At 42.6% G+C, this 13847-nt stretch overlaps 1 protein-coding gene across 20 annotated transcripts in view; it reads left to right on the plus strand.

Annotated features, from left to right (window-relative positions):
• Positions 220-13847, plus strand: part of SLMAP (sarcolemma associated protein) — an 80105-nt gene continuing 66477 nt past the window's right edge. For 19 of the 20 annotated variants that reach the window (XM_021409116.1, XM_021409114.1, XM_021409122.1 and 16 more), the window contains exons 1-2: positions 225-383; positions 514-1798. In XM_021409116.1, the coding sequence (XP_021264791.1) occupies positions 1601-1798 (198 nt within the window). In that variant the 5' untranslated portion in view covers positions 225-383; positions 514-1600. Of the gene's footprint in view, positions 384-513; positions 1799-13847 lie in introns of all 20 variants that reach the window. The other variant, XM_021409115.1, reaches the window with a different exon arrangement.

Below are 13847 nucleotides of genomic sequence, written 5' to 3' on the forward strand. Positions count from 1 at the left end.
GCTCCCACCTGCTACCAGCCCTAGACGTGCCCTTTCGGAGCAGCCCCTCCCTCTCGCTCCCGCTTCACAGGAGCCCGCTCAGCCCCCGCGCGCGCCGAAACCCTCACCCCACCCCCGCCCTCAGAGCTCTGAGCGGCGCACCCGGAAGAGGGCGGGCGCTCAGCCTCTGCCGCAGCTTCACAGAACGCAGTGCGCATGCGCCGATCTGCTCCCCGCGCCTGCGCAGTCGCCCGCTCCGCGGCCGAGGGCGGCCGCCGCGCCTTCCCTATGGTCGGGGCCCCGCTGAGGACGGCTCCGCCCTCCGACCCCCGCCCCTCCCCGGCAGCGCCGCGGCTGTTACACCGGGTAGGTTTCCAGTCACTATGGCGGCCGCTGCGCTGAAGGTAAGGGAGGGAGCGGGGCTCCGCCGCGCCCCGTGGCTCCCTCGGGGCCGGGCGCCGCCGGGCTGGGGGAAGGCGCGGGGCCGCGCCGGGCGGGGAAGGCGTCTGACCCGGTTTGTTTTCGGCTCTGCAGGTCGGAGGAAAGTTTTCGCGGTCGGCGGCTGCCTGAGAGGCAGAGCTACCGAGCGGGCCCGGCCGCCAGGCCCTCTCACACCGCCGGGCCCTAGGAGCCGCGATCGGCGGGCGGAGAAGGCTCGGTGCCTCGGGGCTGCCCCCCATGCGCAGCCACCTGCGGAGGGGCTGAGCGGAGCCGCGCGGCCGCCCCCATCCCCGGAGCGCCGCTCCCCGCGCCGGGGGCTTCGGAGGGACTTCCTGGAGCTGCCCCCCCCCGCCGGCAGGGACCCGGAGCCGCAGCAAGCTGTCAGCGCGCCTGGGGCCCAGCGAGCTGCCCCCGGCCTGGCCCTGAGAGCGGAGCTGCGAGCCCTCTCCATGCCTCATCGAGCTCCTCGCCCGAGCGGCTGTGCGGGGCTGTAGAGCGGTTCGGCTTTATCTGGGGTCGGGGAGCGAAGCGGTGTTGCTCTCGTAGCCCGGCCCGAGGAGCACCTATCTGCTTTGTTTAATACACGAAGATGATGAGATGCGGACTGTCCTGTGACACGACCCGGTCCCCGCTGCGGCGCGTGGGCTCTGCAGCCACCTTCCTGCTCCGTGTGCTCTGAGGGAGGACGCCAGTGCTTTTCCCCCTTCCCTAAACCTCTCTTTGCTTCCATGGTGCGGTGGTCAGTGTTGTTTACGGAAGGGGGAAAAAAAAGGAGGCAGTCGAGGTCCCAAACAAAAGTATTTGTATGACTCATCCACTTGGATTTAAGACGTTCTCTCCTTCTCTCAAGGAGCCTTTCCTTCTCTCTGAAGAAATCAGATGCTTGTTCCTGTTCTTCCAGAGGAGGATGGTTTGAAAGTGGTACGTTTTAGACGTTTTCTGGGCCACTGCTGATGTTGTTAAGAGACATAATGGGGCTTTTTCACTGGATTATTGCCAGAATTAGTTTACACACTGAAACAATGAGTTGTTAGGCCTCTTGTATACGATAATGTTTGTCGTGCTTTAATGTAAACTTGCTGTGGAGGTTTGGCTTAAAAATTGTGGAGGACAGTCTGCATCTGCATCAGAAGAGGTTCTCTTCGTCTCTGGTTGGTGTGGCAACCCCAATCTGTCCTCGATGCCTTCAGCCTTGGCCATCTTCACCTGCCGCCCGAACTCCCATCCGTTTCAGGAGCGCCATGTCTACCTGGATGAGCCCGTCAAGATCGGCCGCTCTGTGGCTCGCTGCCGGCCAGCTCAGAATAATGCGACTTTTGACTGTAAGGTGCTGTCCAGGAACCATGCACTTGTCTGGTTTGATCACAAGACAGGCAAGGTAAGATGTTTTGCTTGCTTTATTTAAAAATGGCAGGGTTCGTGTTTATTTTAATAAGTTTCTAGATGTTGCAGATCACTTTTGTTTCACTGTAGTAAATGTGGTTGTGTGTGGAAGGAGTAAGACTGTGTTATAGTTAGTGATGAATTATCAGGTAAGTTGGTAATTTCTCACTGAGCAGAAACTTTGCCTATTCTTCAAAGTACTTAAAACTAACAGTGCTGAAAAATTTGCATGCATATTACTCGTTGCTGGAGTGAGTGACTTTGAGGTGAGTAATAATTACAAATCTGAAAGCACAGGCTTGTGTAAATAATATGGTGCAATAACTTTTTTTTTTGAAATACTGAGAAATGATTATCTGAGCGTGTAAGTAAATCTCATTGCGAGGAGCTATCAAAAAGCGGATTTAAAAACATGCTGGATTTCTGTGGCGCTCTTCCTACATTTTTGAAATTATATATGTGTGTTTTGTTTGGATCTGGTGCATGGTGGGGATGTAGCAGATGGCATACAAGGTATTTTCTCATTGCTAGTGAAAATGGTATTAAAATACATCCAGTGTTGTGTTAACCTGCCACTGTTTGCCTCCAAAAGGCAGTAGCTATGTTGTTATGTGAAGTACACGGGCTCTGTAGTGCATGTTTTGTCCACTAGGGATTGAACTGGGACAAGTAAAGCCATTTTACTTAATGACCGTGAAGTTAATTTTAAATTTCAACAAGAAGAGAACGAAGTGCAGATTTCAGTTGCTCAGCACTGTTATTTTCTTCCAAATGTGTTGATGTTACACCCTAGAACTCCACCTGGTATAAATTAGCTCCTTTTTTAGTATGCCCTTCTGTGAAATGTGGTCAGTGTAGCTCTTGATTTTAGGAATAATGAAGTCAGTAATTAATGCTGTGTTTTGTAGTAGTATGACACAGCATGAAGAGCAGTAGAACGAAGTTCTTAAACCTTCCATTGTTAGCTCTCCCCTGTTATGCAACACCTGGGCATGATGGGACAAGACAAGCGTTTAATTTCTTAAGGCTGGGTTATGGCATGGCTTTCAAGTTACTTGCGTGTAATTGTGTGAACTGCTATCTGTGATTCATTAAAAATATTGTTTTGGCTCTGTAGTGTTTATGATATACATTCTTGGATGCTCTCAAGAACTTAAGTGCATGAAATATGACTATTTTTAGTTTAAGCATAGTTTTTAACTGTTTTTTGACTCCAAGTGAAAGGTTCCACTTTATTGTACTGACTTTAAACTTAAAAGTATGCAGCTTTTTATCAATGTTTTCATGAATTATAAACATTTTAAGACCCTAACGTGCCCTGTGATGGCTATAAATAATCTAGGCATATTAAAGGTGGTTTAATTTGAGAAAGCATTGAGTGTTGAGCAAGTCTGCTAACTCATAGAAGAGCTTAAAAGAGACCCGGTTGTTGTTTAGTACTGTTCTTAAATTTTTAGTTAGCTTTAGCTCTTTTAACACATGTTAAAAAAAAAAATGATATACTTATTCCTTTTATCTTTAGCTGATCTAAAATAGTAACTTGGTAGTAGTAAATAAGATGGTAACATGTGATAGCTCTTGAAGTACCATCATGTGAGAAGGTGATAGGGGAATTTTTATGAAAATTGCACAAATGAGTATCTGGATCAGTAGCCATAGTGATCACTAAATAAAGAGTGGGGGTTCAGATGATGCACAGGAATGTATTACTGTACATATTATACATTGTAGCATTGGAAAAGGCAGAAAGAATTGATAAAGCTGAACGTAGAGTTTTGGATTCTGTTCTGTTCATGGCAACAGTGGTAAATTTTGGGAAGACGGAGGAGAGGGGAAAATGCAATGAAAGAGAGAATATGAAGAGCTGTTGGGAAAAGGCAGGCGATGGTAAATACAATCGTAATCTTGAATCACAAAAACTGCCTCAGATTCTGTGGTGTTTTCAATGAATAAAGAAAAACCGAAGTTATGCCAGAATGTTTGCATTTGGGAATGTTTATTATCATTGCTTACCGAACTTCTCATAAGTGTATCTCATGTAGGAATGTATCATTATCCTATCAGTGATGTATTATTTAAATCTGCATGGGCTGTTTTTGCTATAGTAGTTGTAAACATTTCTTGGAAGCTTATCGATAAGGCTCTTACCAGTTCTGCTTTCTTGAAAGACAAGACCTTGAAATGTTAACTTAATAACAAAGAGAAATCCTTGAGAAATGTAAAAATAGTTCGTGAATCATGTGGGGCCAGGCGTTGGTAAGCTGTGTGCTTCGATGGCAGAGGCAGATTCCTGCATTCCCAGTCTGTGCTCTCTGCTGCCTCTTGAGCCGCCTTTCTGCTGTACTGTTGTTTTTTTCCTTGAGGGTTTGGAGTTGTGTTTGTTTTGTTTTAGTGAATCATGGGAATGGTCCTGTGTTTGCTACATCATCTGTAAATAATTGTATCAGCATAATCTGTAGGGAAGGGTGGAAAGTGGGGGGAGGGAGCACGAGTAAATATTGGCTAGAGAACTAGTTAGTAAACAAACTTTTTGAGGCAGAGGCAACCTTAAGATGAAGTGAACTACATAAATACATTAATATATTAGTTTGGGTTGAGACGCGTCAGTGTTTACTTAATGTAAAGGCAGCTCATACGTGCAGAAAGCTGCCTGTAGTAAGGAGATAATGCCTGTGTCACACCAGCGTTATTAACGATAAAAGTGGGATGAGTCTTCAAGACCAGAAGAAAACAGCAGCAATTCAAAGTAGGTATTTAAAAGTGCATTTGTTTTTTGGAATGTTTTCATGTAAACCTGAAAATAAATAAAGGTGGAAGGAGCAAAGGGGGAACCCTGTACTCAGGTTTTTGATTGTTTTTATGCTTAGTAGTGCATTTATAGAAAAACAGCATAATGTCTCCTCTTTTTTGTTTATAGAAGCAGTATGGTGTCTCCTTTCACTTGTAGGTTTTTCATACAGCAGTAAAATCAGAATCTTAGGCTTAAACTTGATTTTGATATTTATTTATTTATTTCTGTATAGGGGGGCTAGGGGGTAATAGTTACAAGTTAACGAATCTTTGTAAGAGAGGCCTGAAACAGCCAGGGACAAGGTATGTAGGAAGTGGATGCTGTGCTGAGCAAGCAGTGTTCTGAGAAGTGTGAATCAGAGCAAATGAAAGCACGCTATGCTTCCTCAGCTTCTATCACAGCGAAGGGGCAGAGACTCAAGTGCTTAATTGGAATAGTCTTAAACCTGATTTTCGTGTATGTGTATTATATGTATTTAATAAGTAAGTTGAGAACGTTTGTTAGTTTGCGTTTGACTTCTCCCAGGCTGGAATGCTTGACAGAAGAACCTTTTGGTAGAAAAAAAGTGGATTTCCAGTGTATTCAGACTTCCAAAGAAATAGTTTCTTGATTAATCCAGTGCCTTAGGCAGATTAGTGGGAGTGGCTTTCATAGCAGGGAATTCAACTGTATGAGAAATAAAGGATTGTTTTATACCAAAAGGACTATGAATTACTGGTCATTTTTAACTGAAGAAAATTGCATAGGCACAAGTTTTCCTGTTGGAATGGCAGCTAATTCTGCTGTTTTCATTTAATTCCGTGTGGGTAGTAATTGAGTTAAACAGGCTCACGTTATCTTGGTTACAGAAGTGCTAATTAGTAGGTTAAAAGCCAAATAGTCAATATGATAGCAGATAAAATTTATTGAGGCTGTACTTCATGGCTTCTAGCCTTACATTATGTAGAATAAAAGTGTGAAAGAGCGTTCCCTGCAGGGAGCACCGTCTTCAAAGAAAACAAAGAACCCCAACCCTAAAGGCACCACCAGGGGAGTACAGGTGGCTCAGCTGTGTGTTGGTGCCTGGGAAAATCTTGGAACAAGTTTTGGAGCACATCTCTGGGCACATGAAAGAGAAGCTGACTTGGTAACGGTCAGCATGGATTTAGCAGGGATAAATAATCTCTGGTGAGATGACTTGCATAGGTCCTGGGGTACATGGCAGTGAGAGCGCCTGGCGGCGTGCCAAAGTAGCAAAGAAGGGTAAGAGCATGCTGGGCTGTAATAACAAGGGCATAGCCTGTGGTTATCTCCCTTTGCACTTCATTAGGCCGTGTCGAGGGTCCTACATCCAGTTCATGTAACCAATACAAGAAACTCGTTGGAAAATGAGTTCGAAGATTAGTTGTTTTTTTCTTGTACTGTACAAGGGATACAAGTATATCGACTGTGCAAGAAAAGCAACAAATTGTAAAAAAGAATCATGTTGTTCACCTAGTGTTACACCTTATGTAGTGTGGAGGTCAAGAATTTGGCAAAGGACAGGAAGAGCAGGGTAACTTCTCTGGACGTGGCGTTTGTTCAGAAGTGTTTGGATATTTCTGTTTCATAAAACTTAGTGGGATATGGTTAGGTTATGGCTATAGTATGGTCAGGTTGTGGTTGGACTTGATGATCTTGAAGGTCTTTTCCAACCTGAGCAATTCTATGATGCTGTATGGGAAATGGTGCTTGCGGCTGTGGGGTTTTCATGAGAGATTGTTGCCGCTGCGTCCTGTAGTGATTCCTGTACGATACTCTGTTCTGCTTGGTGCTGATCTATGTAAGAGATGTTTCATTTCTCTGGTGTCGGTAGCGTTTCTTTAGATAGATGGTGTGTCTGCTGTTTATTTTTCCTCTAATTCCTCTTTTCATCTTTGTTACAATAGTTGTCTTTGAGAGCTGAACAGTACTTGCACTATTTTCAGTGGTGCTTTCTGTTCACAGTCTGCAGTGTCTGCTGAGAGGCACTTCATCTTCCAGACATTGTTTATTCCAAGTGGCCTGTGAGACGGAGATCTTCCGTAGTGTTCCAAGGTTAAATTTTACTGAGAGCAGTGAGATCAGCCAGTCCTCACAGATACGTGTTAATATTTTTATGCAAGTGATTATCACCCTAACTGATCTATCCAGCCTTATGCCGATATGATTGTAAGAGTGGTACGGAGTAGGGAGTTGTGTTTCAGCAAACTGCACCAAAATGCTGGTACTGGAGCGCGGTGCTGAAGGGCTGCTGGCCACTTATAGCGGAGGTGAGTTGCTGCTGAAAGGATTTCCCTGCAGTGATACCATCGAGAGCCAGCGCTGCAGAGCTAATACTGTAATTCTTGGAGCCGATCCATTGCAGTCATGATACATCTGTACTGAGCCAGGAACACCAACGCATCGATTAGGTTTTAAAAACAAACAAAAATCCCTTTTGTATTTGAAATGAATTTTCACAAACCTCAAATGAATTACATTACTTAGTAGTGATAAAGGCTGGTTAATGTGTTTTCCTTAGGCCTCTAGTGGCGTGGTTTGGGCTCGCTCCTGGTCCCATGCTTACAAATGTAAGACTTTGCTTCCTAGCCCACTTTGATTATACATCTTTTAAAGTTTTTTATTTGAAAAACGTTTGTGCATTGTTTGCAGCAATCCATTCATCTTTAGCAGATAGACTTATTTTACACTGGAAAAATGCTTTTGGTTTGTCTTGAGAAGTTTAGCTTGCTTTGTTATGTAATGAAAGTAATTGAAATCAACTCTAAGTAGCGCACTGACACAGCTGAACTCTGCTGTCCCACTTGGCTGCTAAATCATATGATTGTCCATAGGTTTGTTTATATATTTATTAGTCAGATCAGTAATTGCCTTCTGTTGATGTTTCTAACATCCTGAGTTTGGACTCAGCATAACTGAACTCCAGGTTTAGTGAAGTCTTACTGTGGCAGATCATTGGTGTTCTCAACTTGTCTGTCTTCTCAGAAATATTTGTTCTTGTATCAGAACTGATGGAGGAAGGCTGGCAGAAATCAAGTTTCTATCAAGCACAGGCGAGCCTTTTGTGTCCGGTTTGCAAGTGGGAACCTCAGGTAGAAGGGTGGAGAGGATTGTAGCTTCTTAAACCCCTGCAAGGAAGTACATCTGCCTGCCAGAGACCAGGAAAATAACTGTGGTGGAGCCAGATGCTCAATCAGATAGAATTTTTGTGTTCTGTTGCACCAGGCACGTGTATTGGATTAAGTGATGTCTCAGAGATCATTTAACTCTTGAAAAAACTGAACTTCCAGCAGCCTCATGGTAGAAGAAGTACAAAATGCTGAATTAACACTGGTTGAGTGGAAAAGCACAGTGAACACTACCATTAGTAGTACAACATTTGCAAAATGTGAAAATTAAGTATAAGAAGCCCTGGGATTTGCCAAGGATAGTTAAGGGCACGTAGAATTTATGGTATCTTTGCCAAGCCAAGTTGTGCACTGGTTAATAGTTCAGTTCTGTGTGTTCTCATTGTCTGGCTGTAATGTCTCTTCCATAAAAAAGAAAATGAATGTGAGAGCTGAAGATATAAAAGTTGTGGATGTGTGTGGTGTATTGACTATAACCTTTTTAAAGGAAGGAATAGAAATGCTTATGTTACAAATCAAAGAAGAAAACCTTTATTAGAGGCCAAATAAATATTTGTACGGCATCTTTGGAAGACACTGGGTACTGGCTGCTATTTGCATATGCCATTGGTCTTGCCTGGAATGGCATTTTATCTTTTCAGCTGGCACTTTTGCAGAGCTGAGATCCTTTTCCGGATATTGAGCAAGATCAAGTTTACATATAGATTTTCTAAAACTTTGATGTATTTTCAATGATGAAATATAATTAATACACTAGAAAAGGTTTTTGCTTGTCACCCCTCCGCAGAAAAGCAGATTTTGATGACTTTGTCTTGTTTTCTATTGTTGAATGGCTTTTCTTGACGTGTCATACTTAACAGTAAAGGTAGAAACCAGATCTCCTGGCTCTGCAAAGCTGGGATTTTAGCTTTTGCCTGCCTGTTTGCCCTTTAAGTTTCTGGTGACTTTCCCCAGTAATTTCTGGCACAATTAATCGGCCGCTCCCTCCTGGTTTGGCTGTTGGCTGTAATAGTTGAATGGACTTAAGGGCTGTAGCGCTGTAAATCATTTTTGGTTGTGCAATTACTTGCAATTTTACTCTAGCATTTCTACATTTAGATTTACCATTTCCAAGTGCTAGAAAAATCTGGTCTTTCAGGAGGCTTAATGAATTATTTGCGATTCTTCCTATTCTACATTTTGTTTGGGAAAGGAAAAAAAAAAAGGCTTCTTTTATTAGTACGTGAAAGAATCCATTCTGCAGACAAACTGTTCTTTCTTGTCTTTGATCTTGATAGGTAGTTGTGGCCCCTTGTCATTTTCTTGCTATCATTACAGGGACTCCATTTGCTAAATGACAGAGGGTTTTTAGGCTATGTGGAGTCCGTATAATCACATATTATCAAGGAGCAAGCTATGAGTTTGTTGAAGTGTTTTTTGTTTCTATGAATTCCAGAGCTGTAAGTCATCGTGTATATAGTTAGGGCGGTATGTGCTTTGAAAGAGGTTACAGTACCATGAACAAGGACCACCAAATTGTACAAGGAGATATTGTCACAGAATAAGCGATGCTGGAGATCATCTAGCCCTGTCCTGAGCTCCAGGGTAGGACTAAGTAGATTGCTTGTGGACTCAGGGTTGAATTCCAGGTATAGAATTTGGTCTGTAGCTGCATTGAACAAAACAATTTCGGAGGACAGAATCAGGAGTATTTGCTAGGTAGGTTGTTACTCTGTATTGCTCTTAGGTCATGTATGTTCTGAGGATCTAGAACTTTCAGTGTGTCTGTAAAATTCCCAACAAAATACGTCAGGTAGAAATTCTCTCGTTAGAAAAGAAGTTGTAGATAAGAGGCAATATAATAATGTTCCTAGTTCCATAGGAGTGGAAATAATACTATACTTTCACTTGCAGCTCTCAACCACGACTTCCTTTTTAAAAGCTCGAAGAGGAAACTGGTATCTTTAAATCTTCCTCTTTGAGAACTTTTCCTCGACTGCATATTCCAGAGTTTCTGGAAGAGGCAGGAATAGAAATCTTCATAGAAAGTGAATATCTGATTTTGGAATCTGTGTAGCTAGCTGACACAAGGTAAAGCTATGGTTGTGCTGTTTAAATAGATCTTTTGGTAGGTCTATGAATGTAGTTTGTGACCATAAGGCAGTCATTTGGTCAGTGGACAGAGATTCCCTATGGAATTAAAGGAGGAACTCATAGACTGCTCTTATGTTAGCTTTGAAACACGTGGGTATTCTAAGTCACTTTGCTCCATACCATGGGCTTCATCCTAATTTTTAGTTAACTTCATAAGTCTGACTATTAGAAAATTAAAGCCTGCTGCATTTGGGTAGTTTTTAACTTATACATAGAAGGGGAAATTCTTTTGATGTGTTTTGTGTTGTATTGGCTTACAGTGACAACTCTCAAACTTGTATTCTATTTTGGTCCCTGTGTACTGAACATCTACTGAAGTCAGTACGGGTTATACAACACATCCTCTTGCACAATATTGCCTTTAATATGGATCTGCCTTTTAGCTGTAGGTTCACTTAATCTGACCCCGTGTTCCAGAAATGGGTTTGAGAGGCATTAGTTTGGAATAAAAAAAAGAAAAGGAATTAAAAAAAAAAAAATCCCAACCCCCCCCCCCCCCGCAACCAACCAATCAAAACATAACCTGCCCTAATGCAGCTGCCCAGGTTTCTTTGAGCTGCTCTGTGTGATCAGATTGCATTCCTGCGCGTTCTTCTGGTCATCCTTGTGCTGGGATTTTCCCTGCTTCATAGCGCGGTGTAAATGTGCCTGAACTCAAGCAGTCTTGTATGCAGGTGTACAGATAGGTGGGGTTATTTGGTCTCCCCTGCTTGATCAAATGAAAATGCATTTGATTTTCTTTTCCCTTTCTTGCAAAGCTTTATTTTGAGTCTTCCCAGGGTAGATGTTGGATGACTTGTCGATGGTGATGCAAGCTTTATGATGTAATCTTAAAGGATCTTGATGACTAGTCTTTCTTGTGAGATCTGTAACTTGTACTCTTTGATGTATTGTATTTTGTAGTTTAAACCTGTTGTACACGTATTCCTTTATATTGCAGTTTTGTTTCCAAAAGGTTTACAGAAATAATTGCTTTTTAGTATCCTTTAAAAACCTTTAACGAGGATGTAGTTTTGAGTCTAATGTTAGGGCAGCTGTAATCTTGTTACATTATTTCAGTGATCTGTCTGCTGGTGTCATGCCTCAACCTAAATTAAGTCTAAAAAGTATGTTACGTAATGCTGCTTTAAATATTGCTTTAGACAGTTCTGATATAGGTGAGAAAAGCTGAGTGGAAATTATAAGGTCTCCTACACAGTGCAAACATTTTGCAGCCAACAGAAAGATTTGAGAAATAGTAAGTGCTTGCTAGTACTTGTGGACAAAAGAATTTTATTCCATTGTTGGAGGCATGCTGAGGTTTCCCAAATATTCTTTTTCTTGAGGTAGCCGTTGGTTGAGGCCCAAGTCCTAGCTGTGCTCAATGAAAGTACTACGTAACCGTTGACAGTGCTCAAAGTTTGTATGATATTTTAGTGATCTAAAACTGAAGTCTGTCATCTGCGTCCAAAAGGAAACTCTTGCTTTGAATAATTCTTGATGAAGTGTCTCACTTCGGTGGAAGAGAACATCGGTAACAAATGAGCACAGAATGAGATGCTATTAGATGCACTGCATTCAGTCACAGCTGCCTGGAGTGCTGGTTCCTTTGGTTGTGTCAGAGCAGGTCTGAGGGCTTGTTTAATTATTCTAGCAAGTTTTCTTGTTTTATGCATGTGCCACATGGACTGTAGGTGGTGGAGAGACCCAATGGAGCAGTTTTTGGGCAATTGAAAGCGTCAGTGGAGTTTTACTTTTTTTTAATGCAGCATTTGAAGGCTGAGCTCTGTTTGTTGGCAACAAAGGGAGGAGAAAGTTTATCTGCTTTGAAGAAGGAGCCTTCGGAAAGAGCTCTGTGACCTTGCTTGGGGAAGAGCTCCAGTGGGAGGGATGCTTTGTATATTTATTCTGTATAACCAGAAGCATGAAGTCGGAGTGCAGCTTCTTTTAAGTGCAAAGTGCTCAGATACCTGCCTACCCTTGAGGCATAGTAAGGGCATTATCATGTAAATGCATAAATTACAATAATTAACGTCGTTTCTTAACGTGCTAGTGATGTATTGGGCCAGATTAGGAGTTTTGAAAATACTCTTAAGTACTTTAGTTGATTGTTTTTCTTAAGTGTAACGACTTCAAGGCCTGAGAAATAGGCATGAAGGATTGCTTTTTACTAAGTAAACTATTAAACATTTTTCAGACGTTCTAGTATTACATTTGGGTAAAATTTAAACGTGTCCTACAGCAGGAAGCTTGTATGTCTTGCCATTTTTCTGCAGTGCTAATGAGAAATTAGATAAGGCAAGCTGTGTTAGAACATGATTCTTTGTTACCTTCTGCAAAACTCAGTATTGCCATTCAGCCAGGAATCGGGCTTCTTAGTTTCCAGTTCTGTTGTCTTTGAGGATTTTGCTCCAGCTCAAGAAGTACTTTTTTCAATATATATTTTCTAGCTCCCTTCACAAAACAGCTAAAACAAATGGCGTGAAATAAAACCTAGTAACATGTTCTACATCATCCAGTGAATGCCTTTCTGAAAATCCAAGGTTACTGAACCTGCACATTTCTAAAAATGTAGTTGATAACTCTCATTTAGTGCAAGGTGTCCATGGCAGTGTTAGGGAATGCCTGGTTAGATGACAGGAAGACTGAGATGAAGTGGGAAGCAAAAATAGGCACCGCTGAGCTACAGCATCACAGTGGGTGAGCCTTGTTGCATTTACCTAATCTTGTAGCAGGGAGCACCTTGGTTTGCTTGTGAGCTGGTGGTGTGTGGGGTGGGTGGTGGTGGTTGGTTTTTTTTTTTTTTTAGGTAATAACCTCATTTTATTTGTGAGCATATAACCATTAAAACGAAATGCAGAACCAAATGCAGTTTCACTTTGTGGGCTTGCCTAAAGTTTCCCTTCATTTTTTTCTCCTGAGATGGGGTGGGGGTGGGGGGGGTGGGAAAGTTCTGAAAAATACTGATACTTAACAAAGTGCATAACAAAATTGAAGAAATGAGAACAAATCTGTGTTGGGAATGCTTGTGAGCGCACAGGGTTCTTCCAAACCACTTCTGAAGTGCTATGTGAGCCTTTCTACTTTACGGGCTCCCCACCGTCCTCCCATCCACACACTGACACTTAGTCTGCTCTTAAAACAGCTGGGCTATAGATTTCAGCTCCCTTGTCTGTGCTGTGCATCTGCGTTAACTGTTTGGCCGTGTATTCTGCCCAGTGATGGGGAGGAAAAAATTGCAGCTTTCCGTAAAGAGCTACTTTATCTACTTGCTGTCTGTTTTCAAGCTCTGCTTTCTCACTGGCTACCACACAGAGTCTACGTGTGACTTCCTGAAAGTCATTGTGATCCTGGCTGCTGCCTTCCTCCCACTGCTGCCCCTCTCAGTAGAAGAGGAAAGATAGATTCACAAGAACTATGGTAGTGTCCCATCTCACCTGCAGCGTTGGTTCCTTCTGTTTTTTGTCTGGATGGATTCAAAGTAAATGTTGAATGGCTGATAAAGTAAGTGATGTGAGGGGCTGGAGAGAGAAAACTGGGGGGAAAAGAGTGAGATGAAAGGCTAGACAAAACTGTTCTGGTTCTGTGTCTCTCACTCCTCCTAATACAAGCATTCACTTCTTGAGACTGCTAGCCATATAGAAAGGTCTGAAAGCACTTAGGTTCTGAGGGGAACGGGAAGCACCTCCGTACAGCCAGGTGTGAGAAGTGTGGGAGTGAGTTTTGTGCAGCACTTAGGCACAGATGACTTCTCAGAATTAGGGGTAAACAAATTGGTCAAGTGAATTAAGCACCAAAACAGTGAACACACCATGGGGTTTGATTCCATTGGAAATTTCAGGAAGATGGGATAGAGACAAGATGATTGAAGTTTCAAGTGGTGAAAAGTGGTAGAGTGATGAAAAAGGGAATACTGAAAGTTCAGAACAGTTGAAATTGAATTACATGCTTCAGATTGCAAGTTGCTCTTAAAGCAAAACACAACAGGAAATGTGTTATCACTTCTTCTTTTT

Source organism: Numida meleagris, chromosome 11 (genome assembly GCF_002078875.1).
Source record: "Numida meleagris isolate 19003 breed g44 Domestic line chromosome 11, NumMel1.0, whole genome shotgun sequence".
Taxonomy (NCBI): Eukaryota; Metazoa; Chordata; class Aves; order Galliformes; family Numididae; genus Numida; species Numida meleagris.